Source organism: Mustela nigripes, chromosome 6 (genome assembly GCF_022355385.1).
Source record: "Mustela nigripes isolate SB6536 chromosome 6, MUSNIG.SB6536, whole genome shotgun sequence".
Classification (NCBI taxonomy): Eukaryota; Metazoa; Chordata; class Mammalia; order Carnivora; family Mustelidae; genus Mustela; species Mustela nigripes.
Window position 1 is genome coordinate 72,144,976 of NC_081562.1, and position 24,352 is coordinate 72,169,327.

General features: G+C 39.0%; 1 protein-coding gene across 2 annotated transcripts in view; it reads left to right on the plus strand.

The window, feature by feature from the left end:
• Positions 1–494: 494 nt before the first annotated feature.
• The window catches only part of GYS2 (glycogen synthase 2), a 54,858-nt gene continuing 31,000 nt past the window's right edge, over positions 495–24,352 (plus strand). For both annotated transcript variants that reach the window (XM_059402843.1, XM_059402844.1), the window contains exons 1-5: positions 495–926; positions 10,097–10,278; positions 14,058–14,249; positions 16,457–16,639; positions 22,592–22,736. In XM_059402843.1, coding sequence (XP_059258826.1) covers positions 806–926; positions 10,097–10,278; positions 14,058–14,249; positions 16,457–16,639; positions 22,592–22,736 — 823 coding nt within the window. In that variant the 5' untranslated portion in view covers positions 495–805. The remainder of the gene's footprint in view (positions 927–10,096; positions 10,279–14,057; positions 14,250–16,456; positions 16,640–22,591; positions 22,737–24,352) is intronic.

Below are 24,352 nucleotides of genomic sequence, written 5' to 3' on the forward strand. Positions count from 1 at the left end.
AGAGTAATAGAGTGGGAGTGAGTAAAACAATCATCAGGTGATCTGATTAAACTTTTGAAAACAGTTTTTTTTTTTTAAATTATCATTGACCAGTCAAGATTAAATTCTTTGTATGTTATACCAAAACACACACTGGAATTTATACATTTTCATTTAGATTTCAAATTTAGATTATAAATTTGGACTTCAAATTTAGATTATAAAGGTAGACTATAGTAACTAGGAATAATTTTTTTAATGTTCTAGAAACAGAAACCAAAGCATACTTAGGAAATCTAAAGGGATTTAAAGCATAGAAACGGTCCCAGTGAATTCTTCATGGAATCTAAAGTGGTCTGCAAACTTAAAAAGGGGAATTGCTAATCTTGGATCACTTTGGAAGTGATGAAATAAACACTGATGACTACATGAGTCTAGGAGTTTGGTCAAAAGGACAAGGGCTAAAGGTCTGGATTTGTGTCATGCTCAGCCTATGAGGGTTCCACCACCCAAAAGGGTGCTTGCCTAAGTCCCGAACCCGAGAATTTTACATGTGGTTGAGTTGTTTTAGGTTAATATTGATTGGAGATACTGTCCTCCCTGGACCTGCCCAGAAAGACTGTAAAGAGGAGCTGAGAATTCTTGCTTAAACTGAAGAGTTCTCTGGGAGGCACGTTAGATTTTGTTGGACTGGTTTACATCGATGAGAAGTTCCCCAAGCCTGAGATCTTCTAACTTGAACCTACACAGCTCTCTGCACACTGCTCCTGGGATCCCAGTGTATTGAATAAAGGATTCAGAAAAGCTTCAGAGGACTGGAAAAAGAATGCTCCGAGGCCGATCTCTATCTGTGACATCCCTGAGTGGGCTTCCTCGGTGGGAAGTTGAAGAACTTCCTGTGGAAGATTTACTGCTTTTTGAAGTTGCTTGGGAAGTAACCAATAAAGGTTTGTACTGCCCTGGAAGGTGGCTATTTGCCAGATTGGTGAAGAATGTAGGTTAAGATATCACAGGTGACTTTAGTGAGAATGAATTGACAGGGAGGAGGAATGTAAACTTACTAAATGTCAATTCTGGTTAGATTTAACTTTGTCTGTTTCAACAGGTGGCTATAACTTAGATGTGGCTGTGTGTTGGAGGGAGAGAACGCTGAAAATACTACTCATTGCCAGGGAATGTGCATTTAAGCTGAAATATGAAATACAGGTTATGACAAAACAGAATAGAGAGCTAATATTTCATTTTTCAGTTTTATGATTTCTCTCAACAAAGAAACATAACCATGTACTTTTTTAAGAAGAACCATATGTGATTGGGACCAATGACAAACTTTAATGTCATATACTGTAAAAGGTTATATGACATACATAGTAATATTGCTAATAATTCACAAATAGCTTGGAATTACAGTTTTAACTTAGCAGCTGCTCAGAAAGCATTACGTCAAGCTCCTATAAGAAGAATAAGAGTATTTCAAACTTGGAGGAATTATATTTGGCATCTGTTCTAATTTTCACCTTATGCTAAGTGTTCAGAGTTCTCACATGTACATAGTTATAAAATTAATAAAATCTCCTTTTTAATAAAATTAATAAAATCTTGAAATCCCAAAAGTGAAAATCAATCCTGCTTATGTACAAATGCAGGAAGGAATGTGAGAAAACAAAGCAGTCTTCTACTCTGTAGTTTAGTGAGGTGGAAACAAAGAAAGCAGAAACCTTATTATGGAAAATTGTTTGATGAAGAGCTGTATCTAATGTACTTTTTCCTATGGTGTTTAAATATGTCCACAGTTCCAGGGAACAGAGTCGTCTTTTTTATTCATAGATGCCAGAGTAAGACTTGAAAGAAGGTTTTTCTCTACAGAGTAGGCAGGAACTCAAGGACATAGCTTGTCAGTGGAAAAATTGGGGGCGTTCTTTAGCACCAGGAATCAGTTCAGAGGACCTCTGTGTGTGTTCCAGCACCTAAACAGAGTTCTTCTCCTTCCTTCTTTCTTCCTTTTCTCTCTATTTAGCAAACATTAATGGAGCATTGTTTACTGGTGCTAGGAATACACTGGTGCGCACTGTTACCCCATGGGGTTTACATCCAGGTCCTGTGTGGGCTGATCTCAGGGCCTAGAACGGTGACTGGTGCACAGAAAATGCTCAGTGGATTTTTTTTCTTTGGAATGAAGGAATGAATACATTTCAGCCCTCACTGCCTTTGAAACCTATTTTCTTTCATTTCCCCTATAAAGGAAAGGAAATTTTGTGTGTGTGGAGAAGGGAACAACAAAATTTCACCCAGCTGACATCTTCAACATGTCTTTATTTTAATACTTATTACAGTCGTATCTTTTAGAAAGTTTCATATAAATGGACAATTATTGAGTTCATCCCTGACAATACATTGACACTGTATATGTAGCTTTTTTTTTTTTTTTAATTTACTTTGAACTTTCAATTCCCTGCAGTTCATGGCAGTGATAGGAGGCATCTTAGAATCCAACTCCTCTATTTCAAAAATGAAATGGATGACTAAGGCATTAACTGATCAAGCAAATGGAATGGTTGGGACTAGCATTTAGGTCTTCTTCAAGGTCACTTCTCTTTTTTACTACCCACAAGAATTAAAAATTAATATCATTGCCTAAGGAAATGCCCTATAGGTGAAAGAACATAGGACTTGCGATCAAAAGCCATAAATTTCTAAGACTTTGAAGAAACATTCTTTAAACTGTCTGAATATCAAGTTTCTTCATGAATGAAATAAATGTACTATGATCCAGCCATTTTATAATGTTTTGTGGCAAGCAAGGAAATCTATTCATATCCAAGAAAACAAAAGATTTCTGACAGGGAAAAAAAAATCCCATTCTGCTAGAATTCTGTCAGTATAAAATAGACATGTGTATAATATAAAAATGAGAGTCACAGTTAAATTACTGGATATTAATTCTCAGACTTCAGAATAACACTTTCTACTTGTTCGTATTACCCTTGGCATTTATTGCTTTTATTCATTTATCCATTTGCTATTGCTATTTATTTATTATTCAATAAAAATTCATCAGGTGTTTATTAGGTGTCAGGCACTGGAAAATGAAGAAGATAGAGCTTCATAACATGGAATTGATTCCCAATCTTCCAGAATTTACAAACTTGTAGGTAGACCTTGAACACGCAATTATAGTCAAATGTGATGACAATAAGAATAAGAGAAGGAGGGGCTCTAAGAGATACACTGAGAACCCATAAGAGACTCTTAACCATAGGAAACAAACTGAGGGCTGCTGGAGGGGAGGAGCGTGCAGGGATGGGGTAACTGGGTGATGGGCATTGAGGAGGGCGTGTGATGGCACGGGCACTGGGTGTTGCATGGAACTGACGAATCACTAAATTCTACCTCTGAAACTACTAATACACTGTATGTTGATTAATTGAACTAAAAAAAGAAAAAGACTACGCACTGGGGGCTGGGGAGGGGAGGTTTCTATCTAAATCGGTGTTGGGGAAAAGCACCTCTGTAGGGAGGAGACAATTGAGCTAACACCTGGAGGAGGAAAAGCCACTGGGTAAGGATGAGGGAACAGGGATAAGGAGGGACAGTGTTCTTTTTGAGGGAGGGTGGTATGTCCATATGCAGAGGTGATGGAGTGTACTCTTCAAAGATCTGAGGGAAGCTTTAGAAAGAGGAAAGGAGTGGAGGGGCGGCTGCCCATGGGAAGGACCAGCAGGGGGTAGTTTGTGAAGTTTATGGTTAATGATGGGAAGTTCTAAGTAGTGGGAAGTGCTAAGTGGTCTGAGGTATTTTTGAAAAACACTATTACTAGTTGCACGAGAGGCTAGCAGGAAAGAAAGAGACAAGTTAAAGACTGTTGCTTGGCCTACAATGAAGAGGTTTACACATATGTCAGAAAACAAAGTTCACTTTTTCCTTTGTTTGTGCCTCATTACAATGATTTCTTCTCCATAGACCTGCCCAAATCATAGTAGACTAAGGACCAATTATTATGTTGAGGATATCTGAGATTATTAAAAAGACCTTAATGAATATTGACACAAATAATGATAGCTAATTTAATATATGTGAATAACTCTGAAATGTAGTTGTTGAATGTTTTAAAAATTTTCTAAAAATAGGGGTGCCTGGGTGGCTCAGTCAATTAAGCATCCAACTCTTGATTTCAGCTCAGGTCATGATCTCAGGGTGGTGAGATCTAGCCCTGAGTCAGGCTGAGCACTGAGCCTGGAATCAGCTTGGGGTTCTCTCTCTCCTTCTCCCTCTGCCCCTCCCCTCACCACATATGCTCTCATGTGCATGCTCTCTCTAAAAAAAAAAAAAAAAAAAAAAATTAAAAACAGTTCATTTTGGCTCAAAGCCAGCAAGTAATATAATACATACAATACTTCTACTATCTCCCTTCTCAACCCAGACACCGTAGGTCTGGGTCACATGGTGTGAACAGCATATGGAAAAACATGAAGATTGCAGTCGGAATGGTGTGGTAGAAACTGATTATAATTGTGAGTCTGCTCTTCTGAGGCAGAGATTCTGAAGGTAGGACCTTGAGAAAAGTGGGCTTCGAGGAGTTTGTAAACCTTTAAAATTGTATCTGAAAATGGTATGTGTAAGTCCTCTTTTGGGGAAAAGGACTGAATGCCTTCATTAGATTTCCAAAACCCTCCATGATGGATATGAGAATCTGCTTGCTAGCTACCTGAGCCCTGGGTTCCTTTTCGTTAAAGGGAAGTACCCAGAGCCAAAATGAAAACCCATTTCCCATAAGTATTGTTTCCCAAATGGCTTTTCTCTAGGGCAGAATAGAAAGGATTCTACCTTCCCCAAGACCTAAGATAACTGGTTTTTCTGCGACACTGCTCATTTTCTTCCTCTGTCCTAGCCACCCACCGCTTTTAAAAATCCATCACTATATTGCTCCAGACAGTTATATATAGTTTGGCTGTCTACAACCTGTGGACTCTCGAGTCAGACTTCCTGGGCTGGAATCCCAACTCCTTCCTTACCTGTGTGATGTTGGATCGGTCTCATAGCCTCTCTCTGCCTCAGTTTGCCCATTTAAAATAAAGGTAATAACAGCCCGTATCTATAATGGTGTTGTGAAAACTAAAACAAATACCAACTGTAAATCACTTAGAACAGGGCCTCGCATTTAGTAAATGCTCTGGCGGTGTTAACTTATTATTTCTTCATAAAATGTATTCATCAAAGGAGGAAATTGGGTCATTCGTTTTCATACTGCCTTTCACTTTGAGCAATTCCATGATTCTGTTTTCAAATGAGTTATGGATCAGGATTATAGTAAGTAGGGGTGATGTCCCTTTGCCTGGCATGGACTCACGGTGGCCATGTCAGTGGCATCCCGAGCCTCACCACAAGAAACACAATCCACGCAAGCACCATGCTCCGCACATCCACAGCTTCAAGAGGAGCCCTGTGTCCTCACTTCCTTTTCACCCAGATGACCCTGTCTGAGCCCCTTCTGTCGAGAACATTTGCATTTACCACTGTGGTACAGTCAGGGTGGGGAGAGCTATTGGCTTGCTCCAAGCTGTCATCTCCCACTGCCCAAGACTGCTGATGCTTTATTTTGAAGCCACAGACCCAGCAAAGCTCTGGACACATCAACATTTGTTGACCATGGTCGTCTTTCCTATCAGGTTTGATGCCTCAGAGAAGGATGTCTAAGTGTAGAATGACTACTCTTGTTCTGCAGCTGTCTTGAGATGGGGAGGCCAGATTAGTTTTTGCTCTGTATACTGAAGTCATATAACTTCCCAATTCTGTAACTTTAATTTTTTTTATTTTTTTTTAAGATTTTGTTTATTTATTTTACAGACAGAGATCACAAGCAGGCAGAGAGGCAGGCAGAGAGAGAGAGGAAGGGAAGCAGGCTCCCCGCTGAGCAGAGAGCCTGTTGTGGGGCTTGATCCCAGGACCCTGAGATCATGCCCTGAACCGAAGGCAGAGGATTTAACCCACTGAGCCACCCAGGTGCCACCAAATTCTGTAACTTTTAAATATTTTTAAAAGTAATGAAGATTGTCCTTGAACAACACAATTTTGAGTGCATGTGTCCACTTATATGCAGACTTTTTCAATAAATATAGTACTGTAAAGGTATTTTCTCTACACTAGGATGTTTTTGAACAATATTTTCCTTTCCTAGCTTGCTTTATTCTTAGAGGAGAGTGTAAAATACATATAGCATACAAATATAGGCTAATTGTTTATGTTATCAGTAAGGTTTCAGGTCAACAGGCTATTAGTTGTTTTTGTGGATTCAAAAGTTATATTTTGATTTTTTGATTGCATGGGAGATTGGCACCCCAACCATCCCTTGTTCAAGGGTCAAATGTATATCTTTATTATATATAATATATAGAGAGTATAATAATATACAATATATGTTCGTGTATACACACACACACACACACACACACATATACACACTTTGGCTGGTGTCCACATTCCATACCACTTTGGAGTCCCAATTTTAGCAATATCAGCAGTGTTTCTATATGAAAACTTGGGGTTTTAGCTATCTCCATGACATATGCCATAGGACCTCATCTTTTCTTTCTTATGAAAGGCCCGATACTTTGCCCTCATACAAAAGATAGCTCCCATGTTGTTTCAGGAAAATATAGATCAATAAAATACAAAGTACATGTTTGAAAGTGAAGGGTAAGTCAATTCAATGTAATTCAATGACCTACACCAGTAAAACAATAAGTCATTAAAAAAATATGTGTTGGGAACCTCTGGAATATCGTCCAAATTTGAAAATAGGAATGACTCTATTTCTTTGCCATCACACTCACCTATAAATAGCATGTCAGGAGAGGAGTTTTGGGTAAATGTGGCATCTAGACAAACTAAAGGCTGAGGAAAATACAAATATGGGGAGACAGAGCAAAGTTACAATGGACCTTGAGCATATGAAATAGTGGTAAGATGACCTCCCCACGGAAAGACTATACATGAAGTAGTCTAGGGGGGAATGATTCATTTACCATTCGGTCTCAACCAATATAGGACTATATTTTTTTAAATTTTATGTTTTTATCCTGATACACTGAAAGCGCATAGCCATACTATTTATGAACCCTCAATGGCTATTTCTATCAAGGTTGAAGGCCTCAAATGGGAAAAAGAAACAGCAAATTAACTAACAGTGTTTAATTTTGCATCTCAATTCCCACATCTAATTTTTTTTTTTTTTTTTTTTGAGTAAAGAATTTCTCTTCTCCTTTTGGTCCTTTAGCAAATAAAAATGTGTTTGCATTTGCCCTAGTGTATTTGAATTTGAAACACATAGTCTAAAAAATAAGGATATCCTAAATTCTCTAGGCAAGATACATAGCTGCAAATAAAAGAAAGTTTTAAAGATAGAAACGTGAATAAATCAAAAATAAATGCATGCCATCAGAACCTAATAACATAGCCCCCTTTATAAGAAAAATGTGAAGGAAATAAGTCTACAGAAGAAATTATTTGAAAATCTTGTGTTTTTATGGATCATGAGTGTGAATAAAGCTTATATGTATATAAATACATTGCTAAGATATGGCTTATACACTTTAAAGAAAAAAATTCTTAGTTGTTTTCGCAAATTTTTTCTCTAAATTTGTTTTCTTAACAAATGTTTTTGACAGTTCATGACATTTTCTGGAATTTGGAGAACTATTTAGGCATACTTGATTCTGGCTTCAATTTATGTAGCCTCAGATTTATTGCTGATTGGGTAATTGAATCATTTCTGTTCTGGTCTTTTCTGGAAGCCTCTACGTGCTGGGTTTACAGATCATCTTCATGTGTTTTCGTCATCTGCCATCTGAGTTGTGATTGAAAGTTCTTATTGTTCTTTGTTCAAGTGACAGTTTTAAATTTCTTTACATTTTCTATAGCCATGAAATCTTCTCTTAGACATGGAGTTCTTAAAGACAAGAAGTTTATGTAGGCTCATGTGAAAACTGTTTGCATGAAATAATTACAAGTTGGGAATTCTATTAGCACTACCCTTTTATGAGTTAATGAATCCTATTGGTATTTATATAACAGTACCAACATTTGCATTTTGTATCTCATCTTAAAAGGCAGTTCACCAAAAAGTATATTTTGAGTGGTTCAGGCTTAAAGAAAAATTTGCAGATGGCAAATTCTACCTTTTGGCCATAGATTGTGACTATTGATAAGATTTATCATTTATGTACCTCTGGGGCAAATAATACATTATATGTTAATTAAAAAAAGATTTATCATTTAAAGTCTAAATTACAACTGCTTAAGTTTAAGAGATACAACTGCTATCGAACCCTATATCCTGGTGAATTGAAATAACTTTAAAAAACTGGAGTAAAAATAGAAACCTTTTTAAAAAATATACAAGTAATAAAATCACTCTAGGAAGTAGAGCTGAAGATTGGTGCCAGGATTTGTGATGGCTCTGGGATTTCACAGAGCATTTTTAAAAAAAATATTTTATTTATATATTTGACACACAGAGATCACAAGTAGGCAGAGAGGCAGGCAGAGAGAGAGAGAGAGGAGAAAGCAGGCTCCCTGCTGAGCAGAGAGCCTCATGCAGGGCTTGGTCCCAGGACCCTGAGATCACGACCGGAGCTGAAGGCAGAGGCTTAACCCACTGAGCCACCCAGACACCCTCATACAGCTTTCTTGAGCTGTTTCCTCACCTATAGCTCATGGACAGAGTACTGCTTAAGAAATTGATTCAGACTGCTTCATACTCTCATACAAGTTGATCGCTTAGGGCCAGCACAAGATACCCTGCCTGAGTTTACCGAAGGTCTTCCGCTCGGTCCTCCCTATTCCTGCTGCCTAGTTGCTGCATCTCAAACCTTCCCTTTTGAATGCCTTTTATCCCCCCCTTGTCCACTGTGCTCTCAACTTAGGGCCTTGGATCTAACTCATGTCTTTGCTTAAAAAGTTCTCCATAACTGCTTGCTTTATTTCTTCACCCTTTTAAGTACTTACTCGAATACTACATTGCATTGAGCCTTAGTCTTTGACACTGCTGCTACAACCTCCCTTTTGCCTCCAAGCTAAGTAATATTTTATCTCTGCTGAACAAATGAGCTAATAGAGCCTTAGACTGGTTGATTTAGCGAGTTCAATTTAGTTGTTCCCAATTTTTCACCATTATAATTCTTCCATAAATAACCCAATACACATATCTTTGGACACTCTTCTTATTTCCAAGAACAATATTCTAGATGTAGACATGCTGGATCCCAGGGTACACATAATTTTTGACTCTGTGTTTTAACAGCGATGGCAGCAATGCCAGAGGGGAAATGAGACACCACATGAAAATATATATGCTAGGGTGCCTCAGTTGCTCAGTCCTTAAACATCTGCATTTGGCTCAGGTCATGATTCCAGGGTCTTGGGATCGAGTCCCACATTGGACTCCAACTCCCTGCTTGGCCAGGAGCCTGCTTCTCCCTCTCCTCCCTGCTTTCTCTCTCAATATCTCTTCCTCTCAAATAAATAAATAAAATCTTTATAAGAAAATGTGAATGTGAATCATTGGGCTTGACATGAGGGTTGGGCCAAGCATTCCCCCCTCAAAATCTATCATTTCTTTTCTCTTGTCAAAAGGTACTTTGTTGGGTACCTTCCAAGGTAAGTGGCTCTTTAGCTTGAAAGATTTATTCATAATTTCAGTAGTGGCTGTTACTTGGACATACACTAGCCCCCTCTGGAGCAGTGTAGGAGAAGGAGTAAAAGGTAATTATAGATGCTGAGGGTGTGTGTCCTGACAACAGCTGTTGGAACCCACTTTGAAACTTCAGTGCAAATAGAGCTTTAGGTCAAGTTCTGCTTTCTTCTGATATCTCTTAAGATTTCCTGGAAATACTTGTATTTCTCAGCTGCTGCCAACCTGCTGTTCTATGAAATGCATGAACTGAACCAAATAGTAACTATTTGTTAGTGTCCTTTAAAAATTTTCTTCTAGAAAGTTAAGGAAACCCTTGTACTTGATAAATCCTAAATGTTAACTTAAGAATGAGAGCTCATTTCCATGCCTTCATCACTTACAATGAAATACTAACCTGAATGATAAATGGAATTTTTTTTTTAACAGTTGGTGGCATCTATACTGTGATTCAGACGAAGGCCAAAACCACAGCAGATGAATGGGGAGACAATTATTTTCTGATTGGACCATATTTTGAGCATAATATGAAGACTCAGGTAGAACAATGTGAACCTATAAATGATGCTGTTAGAAAAGCAGTGGACACAATGAATAAACATGGCTGCCAGGTAAGGGATACTGACTGAAACTTCACTCTGCAGGACTAGTAGACTGTTACAGGAGAGCAGACCACCATTCACATGAACTCACAAGAGAAGACTACCTACCTAGGGAAAAGGAGCAGGTTTGTGAGAAAGAGGATGAATTTGATTGGAAATAGGTTACATTTGAGGCACATTATAAAAACTGTCAGGAAATGTCTAATAGGATAATAGATTCGGAGTGCAGCAGAAGGTAGAGGATAGACGTGTTTGGGGAAAGTCATTTGTGTTTAAATTGTAGTTGACATTATTGGCATTGATAACAGTATTCAGTGGAAGATTATAGACAAAAAGCAAATGTTTTGAGCCAAACCTTTGGAAATGTCAACATGTTGGAACAACTATGTTAAAAAAAAAAAAAAAAGAAAAGAAAAAAGGAACTCAGAGATTGCACAAGTACAAACACAGCTAGTGATACAGAATCAAGGGTGGTGTGCAAATCCTAATCTTCAGAACCTGTGAATATGTTAGCTTATTTAACAAAAGGATTTTGTAGATTTGGATCATGAGGTGGGGAGATTCTCCTGGGTTATCTAGGTGGGCTGATGTAATCACAGGGGTCTTTATGAAAGTGAGGCAGTAGAGTTAGAATCAGAAAGAAGATGTGCCAATCGAAGTAGAGATTGGCTTGATGAGCTCTGAAGACGAAGAAGTCACAAGCCAAGAAATGCCTATAACCTCTAGAAGCTGGAAAAGACCAGGAAACAGATTCCCCTAGAGCCTACCGATGAACTGCAACTCTGCCAACATGTTGATTTTAACCCCAAAGACCTATTTCAGATTATGGACTCCTAAACCTGAAAGATCATAAATTTGTGTTGTTTTAAACCACTAGGTTTGTGTCTTAATCTGTTGCCATCACAATAGCAATAGGTCAAAACAAGGGAGGAGAGAGTTTCAAGTATGAAGGAGGGATTAAGTCAGTGAAAGGTTTAACCAATCTCAGTTGGGGTTAGCAATATTCAGGCCATTCAGGGTAATCTTGCTAAATACAGCCTTGAGGGAGAAGAAGGTTAAATCAGATTATAGTGGATTGGGGAATAAGTGAATGGTGAGGAAAAGGTACAGAAGTTGTGGCAATAACATTTTTCAATAAGAAAAAGGATCATTAAGTATGATTCTATGACTGACTGAATTAATGGTTGAATTGATGAACAGTTGCTTTTGAAATGGATAGGAAAGGAAGCAAAGCCAGAAAGGAGGCAATGATGTAGGAAAAAATGGAGGGCTCCAAAAACCAGAGGTGTTGATGACAGAAAAAGGAGTATATATGCTGGGAAAAGCAGAGTGAGAGAAGTGGAGGTATGGATGTTGTAGTCAAGTAAAAGAATGCTCAGGCTGAAAATTTCAGAGAAGGAATAGTCTCAGTTTTGACAAGGATAACAGTGTAGCCATGAGCTTGTGTAGCTGGAATGTCATGGACATGAAGTTCTTCGAAGTCAATAAAGTCAGAATACCATGAGGTTAACTGTGTAGGATAAAAAATTGCATTTTGAAGTTGCCCAGAGAAAGGTGGAAAAGTAGCCAGATGATTAATAGGACAAGGAAAAGTAATGTATTTGGATAACATCAATTTCAAAGATGTCTTTCTACACAAATAAGTTTCAGCGTGATTTTAAAAGATCTAAACTTTCGGGGTGTCTGGGTGGCTTAGTCATTGAGTGTCTGCCTTTGGCTCAGGTCATGATCTCAGGGTCCTGGGATCGAGCCCCACATTGGGCTCCTTGCTCTGTGGGAGGCCTGCTTCTCCTTCTCCCACTCCCCCTGCTTATATTCCTTCTCTTGCTGTCTCTCTCTGTGTCAAATAAATAAATAAAAATATTTTTTAAAAAAATACAAACTTTCTTTATACTCACCCCAGGAACATAGTTTCTGGGGATGAAAACATGAGAAGCCTTCATTGGGATGTCCACGTGAGTAGCAGTGTCTACAAGGTCTAGGCAAAGCCTGAGATGCAGAAGATTTAACTGAAGGGAACTTGAGGTCCCAGAGGGCACCAGGGAAACCTATCATAGTGAGTGTAGCATAGAGAACCTAAGAAGGTAAGAGAGGGATGCATGTTGTGCTACTGGGATGAAAGAGTGAGACTTTGGAAGGGGCTTGTATTTGAAGCTCTCATGAAAGAAGACAGAGATGAAAATCATAATAGTCTGACTGGTCTTAAAGTTCTAAATGGATTTCTGATGTAAGGATATTTCCATATCATAGCCAAGAACTCACTGGAAGTCAAAACAAGCTAGCTTACATTCTCCAGTGTCAATATTTCTCTATGATTTCAGCTCACTGTATCATATGTCATACATTAGGCAGTTAGTAACTATTCATTGAATGAATACATAAATCAATGAATGTTCTAAAGGGAAAACAACTGGAAAGGAAAACTCAGTCTGGAAAGGGAAGAGTGCCATGATACTTATTGATTACAATGGAAGCAATTGACAGATAATGGGGTCTTTCAGAGTTGTCCAAGGCTAGATGGGAGAGATATCACGATATATTTCTGAGCCCTGTGGAAGAGAATGATGACCAAAAATGGGCTTTCAAGCTCCCCAAATTCAGCCTTGGGTAGAGTCACTGGGTTAATAACTAAACAATACAGACATGTCCAGTTTACTAGAGAGGGCCAGATACGAATGAGAAGCTCTTAGCTTTTGGCAACTTCCAAGAAGGATTTGAAGTGACTTATGGAGTTGCATACCATGTAATTGGAGAATAAACCTAAATAAAAGTCAAGACAAAAGAATGAGTAAATTACTATAGAAAAATAGAAGCCAAAAAGAAAGTTAGAATTTGGATATACAAGTGATTATATAATTACAATTGGGAGAAAATGATATAGCTAAAACATTAGAACTTGTACAAGAAAAAACAGGAATAAAAGAATTCAATTTGAAGAATGTAAGAGGATTAGACTTTGAGCTGTTAGATTAAAGAGATAAAGTAACTTGGGCAATATATTTAGTTAAGACACCTGGCAGTACCCATGTTGGGAAACACATTGTGTCACTTTTTTTTTTTTTTCCTGATAGGAGGAATAAGAGAAATCATATACATTTGTTCATAGAAATGAATTTTTCTAGCATGAAATATAGTCCTGTTACATAAAGTAAAATAAGTGACACTGTAGACATTATATCCAATACAAATCAAAGATACAGAGCAGTTTATCTTACAGCTTTATCATAAAAACATGCATGATATTAAATCCTAAAACCATGAGCTCTAGATCACAGGAGAGGAATAAGAAAAAGAAGGACAAAAATTGGGACACCTGGGTGGCTCAGTAGACTGAAGGTTCACCTTTGGCTCAGGTCATGATCCCAGGGTCCTGGGATCAAGTCCTGTGTGGGACTCCCTGCTCAGCCAGGAGCCTGCTTCTCCTGTTCCCTTTACCCCTCCCCCCTCCCCCTTGTGCTGTCTCTCTCACTCTCTCATGCTCTGTCTCTCAAATAAATAAAAATCTTTTTAAAAAGGACAGAGGTTATATAATCTAGATACTTCATTTTTAAATGACCAAATTTACTGAAGGAAAAGAACTTGGAGGTTTAGATGACTGGATGCAAGCTCATTCCATGTTCAGGCTCAAATATCAGATGTTTTGTGTTACCACTACAGTTTCCTATATAGCTTGCATAGTCCGCTGTTGAATTCTAAATAAAGTTTATATGCTCTAAGCACATATACCGTTTTTTTCCCCCTTGCATTGCCTGGTATTACTGCAAAGCTCTGTGTTCTTTACATGGCAGGTGCACTTTGGAAGATGGCTGATAGAAGGGAGTCCTTACGTGGTGCTCTTTGATATAGGCTATTCAGCCTGGAACCTGGACAGGTGGAAGGGTGACCTCTGGGAAGCCTGCAGTGTCGGCATCCCTTACCATGACCGAGAAGCCAACGATATGCTAATATTCGGATCTTTAACCGCCTGGTTCTTAAAAGAGGTATAGTTTATTGCATAGTCATACAACAGATGAGGAACGTAATTGTGCTCTGTGCTCAGCAATGATCCCATGGTTTTTAGGTTATGCTAAAGGAGATGATGCCTTTGTGATTGTCCTAATATATTTCAAAAGAATCTGAGAAAATGTTCAGTCTTCCTCTAAATCCTAGCTCTTGGAACAGGTTAATATCGTGCTTATTAATATATACCTCATGTCAGATTTAAATAGAATGATGTGTATAAAACAACCAATTATATTCCCTGATACATAGATGGTAATATATATACAAGCAAAAAACAGTATATATCATGCACTAAAGACCCGAATTCTAGACTTATGGGAGTAGAAAAGAGCTTGAAATATTTGGTTTTGTTTATGCATGAGTACTTGGGCAACCGCAGTGGCTTTTAGGTATTTTCATCATTTTCTAAGGGCTGACGTGATCTCAGCAGTTGCTAAGGATCTGTAGAAGTGAAATATCCTCCCCTCAAAAACCAACTTTCCCAAACCCCAAAAGACCTCAAGAATGTTAGATATCTATCCTTGTGAAATGAACCAAGCCCACACTCTCATCAGTTCTCAAAGGAGGATTTCTTTGCATTCCTTGCATTACCTCAAAATGATTGTCCTTAACTTCAACATCATATGGTGAGGAAGAGCATTTCTAACAAAGTGGGGGTGTAGTCTGAGGACAAATCACAGAACTGTTGGCAGCACATCCCCTTGACCAGCCTTTCTTACGGGTGCAGTCTTATTCCAGCAGCTACAAAAGGCTGCCTCGAAGCGAAGGGGAAGGTGGAAAGGTAGTCCCATTGCTTTCTGCTGGCGACAGAATTAGGAGAGGAGGGTGAGGGTGCTGAAGAGATCTGGCCCAATGACAATAAGCCATCTTGTTGTAGCATCAGTTGGTGGAACCAACTCTTCCTACGCAAACTGCCCCCATGATCCAAGGCCCTTGGAGCTGAGGCCAGCCTGTGTGTGTGTGTGTGTGTGTGTGTGCGCGCGCCTCCTTTCTGTTAAAGGGAACTAGAGAGGAGAGAAGCAAGAAAGTGAAGGCCCCAGTGTTCTCTAAATTAAAACTATTACAGAAACAGACATTTTCTTTGATCCAAAGGGCAAATAAAGACATTAACAGCCCAAGGCTCCTGAGCAAACCCTGTTTCTATAGTTACCTCTCAGCTGCTACTGGTCTGTGCACTTGTTAATTACCATGAAAAACTTTTTGAAGAACAAGTACTTTAAACTACAAAGGTTCTAGACTAAGTCAGTGGTTCTCAAAGAGTATTTCCATGGACCACCAGCAGCAGCATTGCCTGCAAACTTGTAAGACATGCAAACTCTTGCCCCCAGCCCAGAATTAGATTACCTGGAATGGGACCCAGATGTCTCTACTTGGCCAGCGTTCCAGGTGACACTGATGTCCTCCAAGTGTGAGAACTGCCTTCTTGGGTGAACTCTTGATTTCCTAGTCCTCGCTCAGACTGCTTGAATGCATGTGTGATTGCATGATCTATTCTATTCCCACACTGAGGGAACAAGCTGTTGTAAGGGGAGTGGAATGTAAATACTAAACTTCTGGAAGGGTGAAACAAGGTAACTTAAAGGCAAGGAAATTGACCCCCTGTCTAGAGCTAGACCCAGATTAGTCCTGCGTCCTCAGTGTGTGACTAAATTAGGATTTGCTTCCAAGCAAGTTATTCACCTCTTTCTTCCCAGTTCCGTATTCTTAAAATAATATGTTAGTTAAAGAGGTTTTGTCTTCAATTACAGAAGATCCAAATAAGACTGACTTAAAACAGGAAGTCATATATTATTTATTTCAAAAGAAGCTTGTAAGTGGGTAGTCCCCCTTGATCAGCTGCTTAGTGATATCTTCAAGGGTGTTATTGCTATTATTTATTTGTCCATTCGATGAATATTTATGGAGTACCTACTGTGCATTTGTTCTATGAGGCCCCTTTGTAGCTACAAAGGTAAGTCTGTTTCCTTCCTGAAAGAGAGGATTATGCCATACAAGTATATGGGCTTCATGAGCATGCTGTAAATCCAATAAAATAATTCTGCTTTCTAAATCTGCATATTTCATGCTTACCTCTCTTTAGATTTTGCTAAAATTTACAGGCACAAATAACTTTCCTTCACCTGTGGGCCACCATCAAGATCAAGCTTTACCAACAACTATTCTAAATGCTTCTTTTCTGATGTAGGTGACAGATCATGCAGATGGCAAGCACGTCATTGCCCAGTTCCATGAATGGCAGGCAGGAACTGGACTGGTCCTTTCTCGAGCTCGGAAACTTCCCATTGCTACAATATTTACCACTCACGCCACATTGCTTGGGAGGTATCTCTGTGCAGCAAACATTGATTTCTACAACCATCTTGATAAGGTAAAGTGTCCTCCCTCTCCCCTGACCCCCACCACCTTTCTTTTCTGATCCTTGACGCTGAAGGATGAGAAGTATTGATCCTTTCATTTCATCTGCCAGCCAGATGGCAGAAATGCCCTTTTAACTAATCAATATTCATGACAAAGCCTCCCCTGAAGTGACAGAGAGTTGCTGTTGTTTAACTTTGTCAGAGTGCAGTAGAGCATAGCAGTGACAGACCGGATGTGAGTCTACTTTGAAGCAACCGATCCAAAATCCCAAGATCCAAAGAGCCATGGTGGGTGGAACAGGGTTGCACTCCTGTGTATCCTAAAGCTGAGGAAACACCATGTGGTGGTGGAGCTGGGTTCACACGCCGCCCTGAGTGGCAGTTACAGACCAAGACTTCCAGACATACAACTTGCCTTGTGGGGCTCCCTCTCTCCTTCAAGTGAAAACATGGTCAGATTTCTCCTGTAACTTTGAGGTGTAGATAGAGTCAGTGTAGGGGTCGAATAAGACAGTTATTTAAAACAGGGATGTGGGTCCTTGGTGACCAAAGAGTCGGGTTTCCTTATCTTAGAAGACTGCCGAACTCTATGACCAAAGTCATTCAATTTTGACTTTTTCATTTATTTGCTGACAGTGAAATGAGGTTAATAAAAATATATCTTTTATATCATCATGTCAGTATCACCAACAAAGCATTTGAGTACCAGAAAGTCAGGGTTTTACAGATTTGGTATCTATACTGATAATCAAATCAACTTAGAATTTGAGGGTTCCATTTACTATCAGGAACATGAGGAGGTTGGAAAGTTGCTTTCTAAAGAATTTCCCCGTTTAAAAAAAGTTCTAAGATTCTAGAAACAGAATATGTGCATGTGTGACTGTGTGTGTGTGTTTGTAAAACATGAACACTTAGATAATAATAGTGGAAAGAGGTCCTACTATCCCGAAGACCCTTTGAGTGTAAGAAAGTTCTTTCTAACAAACTTCAACATTTGTAAAGCAGTGTGTGGTCCTAAAGAGAGCTTTCCTATAAAAAGGTCAGCCTAACCTAAAGGTCAAATTGTAAACATAAGATGCACATTTAAAATAAAGTCACCAAGGAATTCAGAAATCAGATCAGGGAAATTTCCTAACGGTGTATGATAATGGTAGACTAATAAGGCCAAACCAGTGATCTGTGATGGACTCAGCAATTTTGTTTCCCAGAAAAGAGCAGACTTTGATTTTTTGTGAAAGATAAAATATTGGAAAGGTACATCAAACATTTCACTCCAGAATACCTAAGACCATTATATGGTAACAATGAATAAAAACAATTAATAAAATTCATCAGATATTATTAGCTGTTTTTTTTTTAAAGATTTTTTATTTATTCATTTGACAGAGAGAGATCACAAGTAAGCAGAGAGGCAGGCAGAGAGAGAGGAAGGGAAGCAGGCTCCCTGCTGAGCAGAGAGCCCGATGCGGGACTCGATCCCAAGACCCTGAGATCATGACCTGAGCCGAAGGCAGCGGCTTAACCCACTGAGCCACCCAGGCGCCCCTTATTAGCTGTTTTTAAGTAACAAATGATTATAGTGTATAGTTACATACTATAATTTTATCCTTTGGCTCAAAGGTCAGTATTTACAATGTACTATGTTCAAATATTTATACCTTACTATCTTCACAATGTATCTCCCCAACTTAAAGCTCTTCTCTGGTTGAAATATATGAGCTTAGTCAGCCCCAGTCCACCTTGCCAGTAAAATATCCTGCCCAGGGAGACTAGTGGGTCAAATGTAGTTAGGAACTAGATTTTGAGTAAAACTCGTAATCATTTTTCACAGAAGAGGCCCCCATCATCATTTTCTACAGCATACCACCCCCCACCCCATGATCACAGTACGTTTAGAATCTGGTTGTTATATAATGAGTTATATGCATGAAAGGCTTTTAAAAGTTCAACAGAAGAAATGAGTCGTAATTTAGTCTTTGATGCAAGAACCAGAATCAGTTGCAGTGTGTTTGGGCTCAGGCAAATAAACCTGGGGGAAGAATAGGAACAAGAATGAAAGTACCCGGCTTTATAAAAACAGAAAGAGTAGAAAGAGTAGTATTTACCCAAATACTAATTGTCAACTGAAAAGGTATTTTCTGAATAGCCAACTCACAGGACTTTGATGCTGGTTTAAGTTCTTAGTTAAATTTGTTAACTAAAATAGCATTTCAAGCATTTTCAACCAGTGTATGAATCTTCTGAGACTCTCCAAGAAGATACTTTTTAAAAAATTTTTATTTATTTATTTATTATTTATTTATTTGAGTGGGAGAGAGAGAGCATGTGAGCAGGGGGAATGGCAGGGGGAAGCCAGGTCTCTGCTGAGTGTGAGGAGCCTAATGAAGAGCTCAGAGCAGGGCTCCACGTGGGGCTCCACACAGGACTCGGTTCCACAACACCGAGATCCTGACCTGGGCCAGAACCAACAGTTGGACCCTTGACTGACCGAGCCACCCAGGCACCCCTCCAAGAAGACATTTGCAAATTCATTCTGTGAGTCCAGACACTGACTGATTTTCCCCTCAGCTATCATGGCTACATAACTATAGCTTTAAAAAAAAAAAAAAAAAAAAGGCCATTAACTTTCTTATGCTTTGGCCTCTCTTTCCTTGATGGCATCAGACTTTCCTGGGTGGAAATGTAAGGGATAAAAAAACTGAAAGAACCCAGACACAGTTGCTTGATAGATTTTTACTCTTTTATCTGACCAAGTTTTGAGCTCATCACCTTTGGCCATAGGGTAATTCTCCTCTGTCACTGGATTGTGCTTTATTGACTAATATATACTTTGCCTCATTTTTTGTTCTTTTGTACACATTTTCCTGAATTCAACAAAAAAGTAATGAGATACATAAAAATATAGGAAAGCAAGATCCTTTGTCAAAATAACCAGGACCAGATATGTTCTAGATGTTGGAATTATTGGGCAGAGATTTTATAGTTTTTTTTCTCAAGATTTTAATTATTCATTTGGAAGAAAGAGAGCACACGAATGGTGCGGGGAGGGGTGGAGGGAGAGGGAGAAGCAGACTCCCCACTGAGCCAGGACTCTGGGATCATGATTTGAGTCAAAGGCATCCCCCACACAGAGATTTTAACAGATTATTATATATATGTGGGAAAGTGGAGAACATGTATAAATACCAGGGTTGTTGTAAACCACAGGTTTGGCCATGTATATGGCAGGCCTGGGAGGTAAGGGGCCCCATAGGACCAGGAAAAGTCATATGCCTGTCTTTCTGGGAACCTTTCTCGGGGTCTCCAGGCTTCTGCTGTCCTCCCCTGCATAACTTGGTTTTCTCATTTAGAAACCCCATCTTCTTATCCCAGGTGTCCATATGTTAAATGCCATCCCGCATATGAAATCTTATTGCTCTCCACAATAACAGCAGCAGCCATAGTAGTAATGATAGCTAAAGTTACGGGGCCAGGTACTTTTCTAACCATCTGACGCGTGTTATCTCTTTTCATCTTCATAAAAGCTCCGTAACATAGGAAACATTTCATACTTTTTCCAGTTGGCATTCCTAAGCATAGGCTGCCTTTATCATATGTTTAAATAAACCCTTTCAGTGCTTTCCCTTGTATACAAAACAAAGGCTTTCTAGCTTGTCTGTCATCTTATCATGTCTCCTACATCCTATACCCAACGCTATAGTCCATCAGGTGTAATTTCCTGCATATGCTATGTGACTTAATATACCTATTCCTTAGGCAACCAATTTTTCAATCCAAATAAACCTTCCCCAAATTAAACTTTCATGTCCCAGTCCAAATGCCATTTTATTCATCCAGTCAGTTTGGAGGAACAAAGATTAATAAGTCATGGTCCTTGTCCTTGAAAATCTTACACTCTAGAGGTGATGCTGACAATGCAAACACTTGCATAGTATGAGATAAGTTTCTCTATTCTCCCCAGGGAGAATCAGTCCCACTCTGATCCTACACCTTCCTCAGGCACTTACTCATTTCTGCCTAACTTTAACCTGTATTCTCACGAATTTATAAGATCTTTGAAGGCCACAGAAATAATAAATTACTCAACAAATGTTGGTTGGATGAGAGATGTGGTTGAATAAATGACACCAGCCAAATAGAGCTTTTCGGAAAACATCGGCTGATTAAAGGATGCCATATAAAGCCATTCTTCAAACGTTTTCAGAGAAATATTAAAACTATTACAGTCAAGAAAGAATGCTCTAGGACTTTCTTCATTGCAATCTTTAGAATCACCTAGTGAATCTTTTTCAGTACTTTCTTCTACATAGCTCAGTCATTGTTGGGCCTGACTTGCTGGTCGAGCTGGAGTCCAAGGAGTATAAAAGCAGGAGAGTGCACAGGCTTGGAGTCAGACTGATTTGGGATCATTTCAGAGCTCTGCTAAGACAGATAATGAGAATGTGATCTTGAGAAGGTGTCCTAACCTCTGCAATCTTTAGCTTTCCCTCCATGAATAGAGGACAAAATACAAACCTTAGTGGTTTGTGAAGATTAAATATGATACTTGCTTAGGAAAGAGCCCAATGCATAGTGTTGAGCTTCTAGTACTCTTCATTATCAAAAGCACCTGCTAATATAATGCCAAAAACTTTATATGCTTTTCTCTCTCAAACACTGTTAGTTTCATCTGCAGCTATATGAGACATAACAATGTTCAGCAACTGGGCAAAACGGCAAAAGCTCACAACTGCTTTCAACTATTTAATTAATTGTTTGGTGCTTGGTATGTTGGTTTTTAAAGGCTTTTTTTAAAGTTAAGATGCCCAGAATAAAGGATGATTGCATAATCTAACATACCATCCAATTAAAGTAACTGTACATCCCCTTGAAATGATACGGTCATGAGAGTTATACAACCCTAGAAAAGCATTTGTCTCTTCTCTTTGTTGGATATCTTTTCAGTGAATTAGGGATGATAATGATTATCCTCATTTTTAGTATTGAGGCTAATGTCAGTTCTGTTTCTTTGTTTATGGGGAAAATATGATAAAGACCATGGTGAAAGGAATCAGTTCAATATTTATAAGATGTAAGGTAAGTAAATACAATTAAAATACCAAAAAGTTATGAATTCTAGTAATAATAGCAAAGTAGAAATCTTTACTTAGGGGATTAAGTAGCAGTTTAGAAGCAGAAATGAAGTGAACAGTAGTTTTTTTTTTTTTTTTTAAAGATCTTGTTTATCTGCCAGAGAGAGTGGGAGAGAGATAGTGGGTGTACAAGAAAGGGAGCAGCAGGCAAAGGGAGAAGCAGGTTCCCTGTTGAGCAGGGAGCACGATGTGGGACTCGATCCCAAAACCCTGGGATCATGACCTAAGCTAAAAGCAGGTGCTTGACCAACTGAGCCACCCAGGTGTCCCTGAACAATACTTTTTAAAGCATGAGTGGCTGTGCATTTTAGTAATAGGTTTAATAAAAAGTTATCATTACTTTATTGTGGTCTTAAGACTTTACATAGCATTGAGAAAAAACAATATATGATTTTGTTTTGCTTATATAGAAGGATCAGTACAGTTGATCCTTGAACAACACGGGTTTGAACTGCGTGGGTCCACTTGTACCTGGATTTTTTTTTAAATAAATATTGTACAGTCCAGTAAATATTTTCTCTTCCTTATGAATTTCTTACTGGCAATTTCTTTTTTCTAGCTTACTTTATTATAAAAATATAGTATATAATACATGTAACATATAAAATATGTGTCAATCAACTCCTTTTGTCATTGGTAAGCCTTCTGGTCAACAGTAGACGATTAGTAGTTAAGTGTTGGGGGAGTCAAAAGTTAAATGCAGATTTCTGACTACACAGAAGGTTAGTGTCCCTAACCCTGTGTTGGTCAAGGGTCAATTGTATGAGAAAATGTATATGTGCTTTTTCTTTTTCTTTTCTTCTTTCTTTTCTTTCTTTCTTTCTTTCACAGTTTAACATAGACAAAGAGGCTGGGGAAAGGCAGATTTACCACCGGTATTGCATGGAGCGGGCCTCTGTCCATTGTGCTCATGTGTTCACCACGGTATCGGAAATAACAGCAATAGAAGCTGAACATATGCTGAAGAGGAAGCCTGGTAATTATCTCTGAGTTTCTCACCTTTCAGTCCTAAATGGCATTAGAGTCTAAAAGTCTTGTTTGAAACAAACAAATAAAAAACATAAAATAGGGCGCCTGGGTGGCTCAGTGGTTTAAGCCGCTGCCTTCGGCTCAGGTCATGATCTCAGGGTCCTGGGATCGAGTCCCGCATCGGGCTCTCTGCTCAGCAGGGAGCCTGCTTCCCTCTCTCTCTGCCTGCCTCTCCATCTACTTGTGATTTCTCTCTGTCAAAAAAAAAAATAAAATCTTTAAAAAAAAAAAAAAAAAAAACATAAAATAATAGAGGAAAAATTGCATTCACTATTACTACCCGAATCTTTACACGTTTTAATTGTCAATGTCAGTAGTTCTATAGTAACACCAATTCTAAGCTATATCCAGAACACAGTAGTAGTATTCAATCTGTGCTTGTTGAATAAATGGGCTATCCTAGAAGTGGGCCTATGCCCTACAGTTGTCACAAGTGACCTGGTGTGTATAAGCAAAGTAACTTTTTTATTTGAAGGAAATGAAAGTTCAGAAAATTTTAGAAATTTGTATGAGATTCTTCTAGTCCTACATCTTATGACATTGCTTCATTGGTCCTGTTTAGTACAAACCTATTGTTTTACCCCTCCCAAGACCTTGAAAGCTTTTCTGGGAACTATCCCCAGACCCATCCAGAGGTTGCAATGCCAAGAGGCCTGTTCATAAAACATGACCCTGTCACCTGGCCAAAGCTGATTGGTCCAGAGGTAGATACGCAGCATAAACCAGCCAATAAGAATGCCCCCGCAGGAGGGAGTCCAAGCAGATGAGTCCACAGGGAGGCACTCTTGAAGGATAGGTGTGTCAGCTTTGCAGTTGTTGGCAGTGTTCGTTTTCCTTTTATGTTGCATGGGATGCAAAGAAGGGTAAACTAGGGTCACCTGGGTGGCTCAGTCAGTTAAGTTCCCTACTCTTTTTTTTTTTTAAGTTCCCTACTCTTAATTTCAGCTCAAGTCATGATCTCAGTGTTGTGAAATCTCCCAGTGTGGGGGGGGGGGGGTCCCTGCTCAGTGGGAAGTCTGCTTGAAATTCTTTCTCCCTCTCTTCCCCTGCCCCTCCCCCACACGCACGTGTGCACACACACACATGCACGTGCGCGCGCACACACACATGCACGTGCGCGCACACACACACATGCACGTGCGCGCGCGCGCGCACACACACACACACACACACACACTCTCTTTCTCAAATAAATAAATAAAATCTTTTTAAAATTGAAAACAAAAAGAAGGCTAAACTACAATGAAATACAATGAAAAACAAAAACAGACTGAGAGGGCTCTAGATTCTCCACAGTGATTTAAACTAATGGTTTAAACTAATTCCGGAAGCCTAGGTAAACCTTTGCCATGAGGCACTCGAACATCCCATGAACAAATTCCTCATTATTGTAGGTAAGCCAATGTTAGTATCTAGTTACCCAGTGTGAACACTGGGTCTATTATTTGCTACCAAAGAGTTCTAATGAATATATCCTCTTTCTTTAATCCTCGTTATCTTGTCTCTATTTGTCTTTCTTCAAGATACTAGTTGGATGTCTGGAGGAGGTATTCAAGGTGCTAG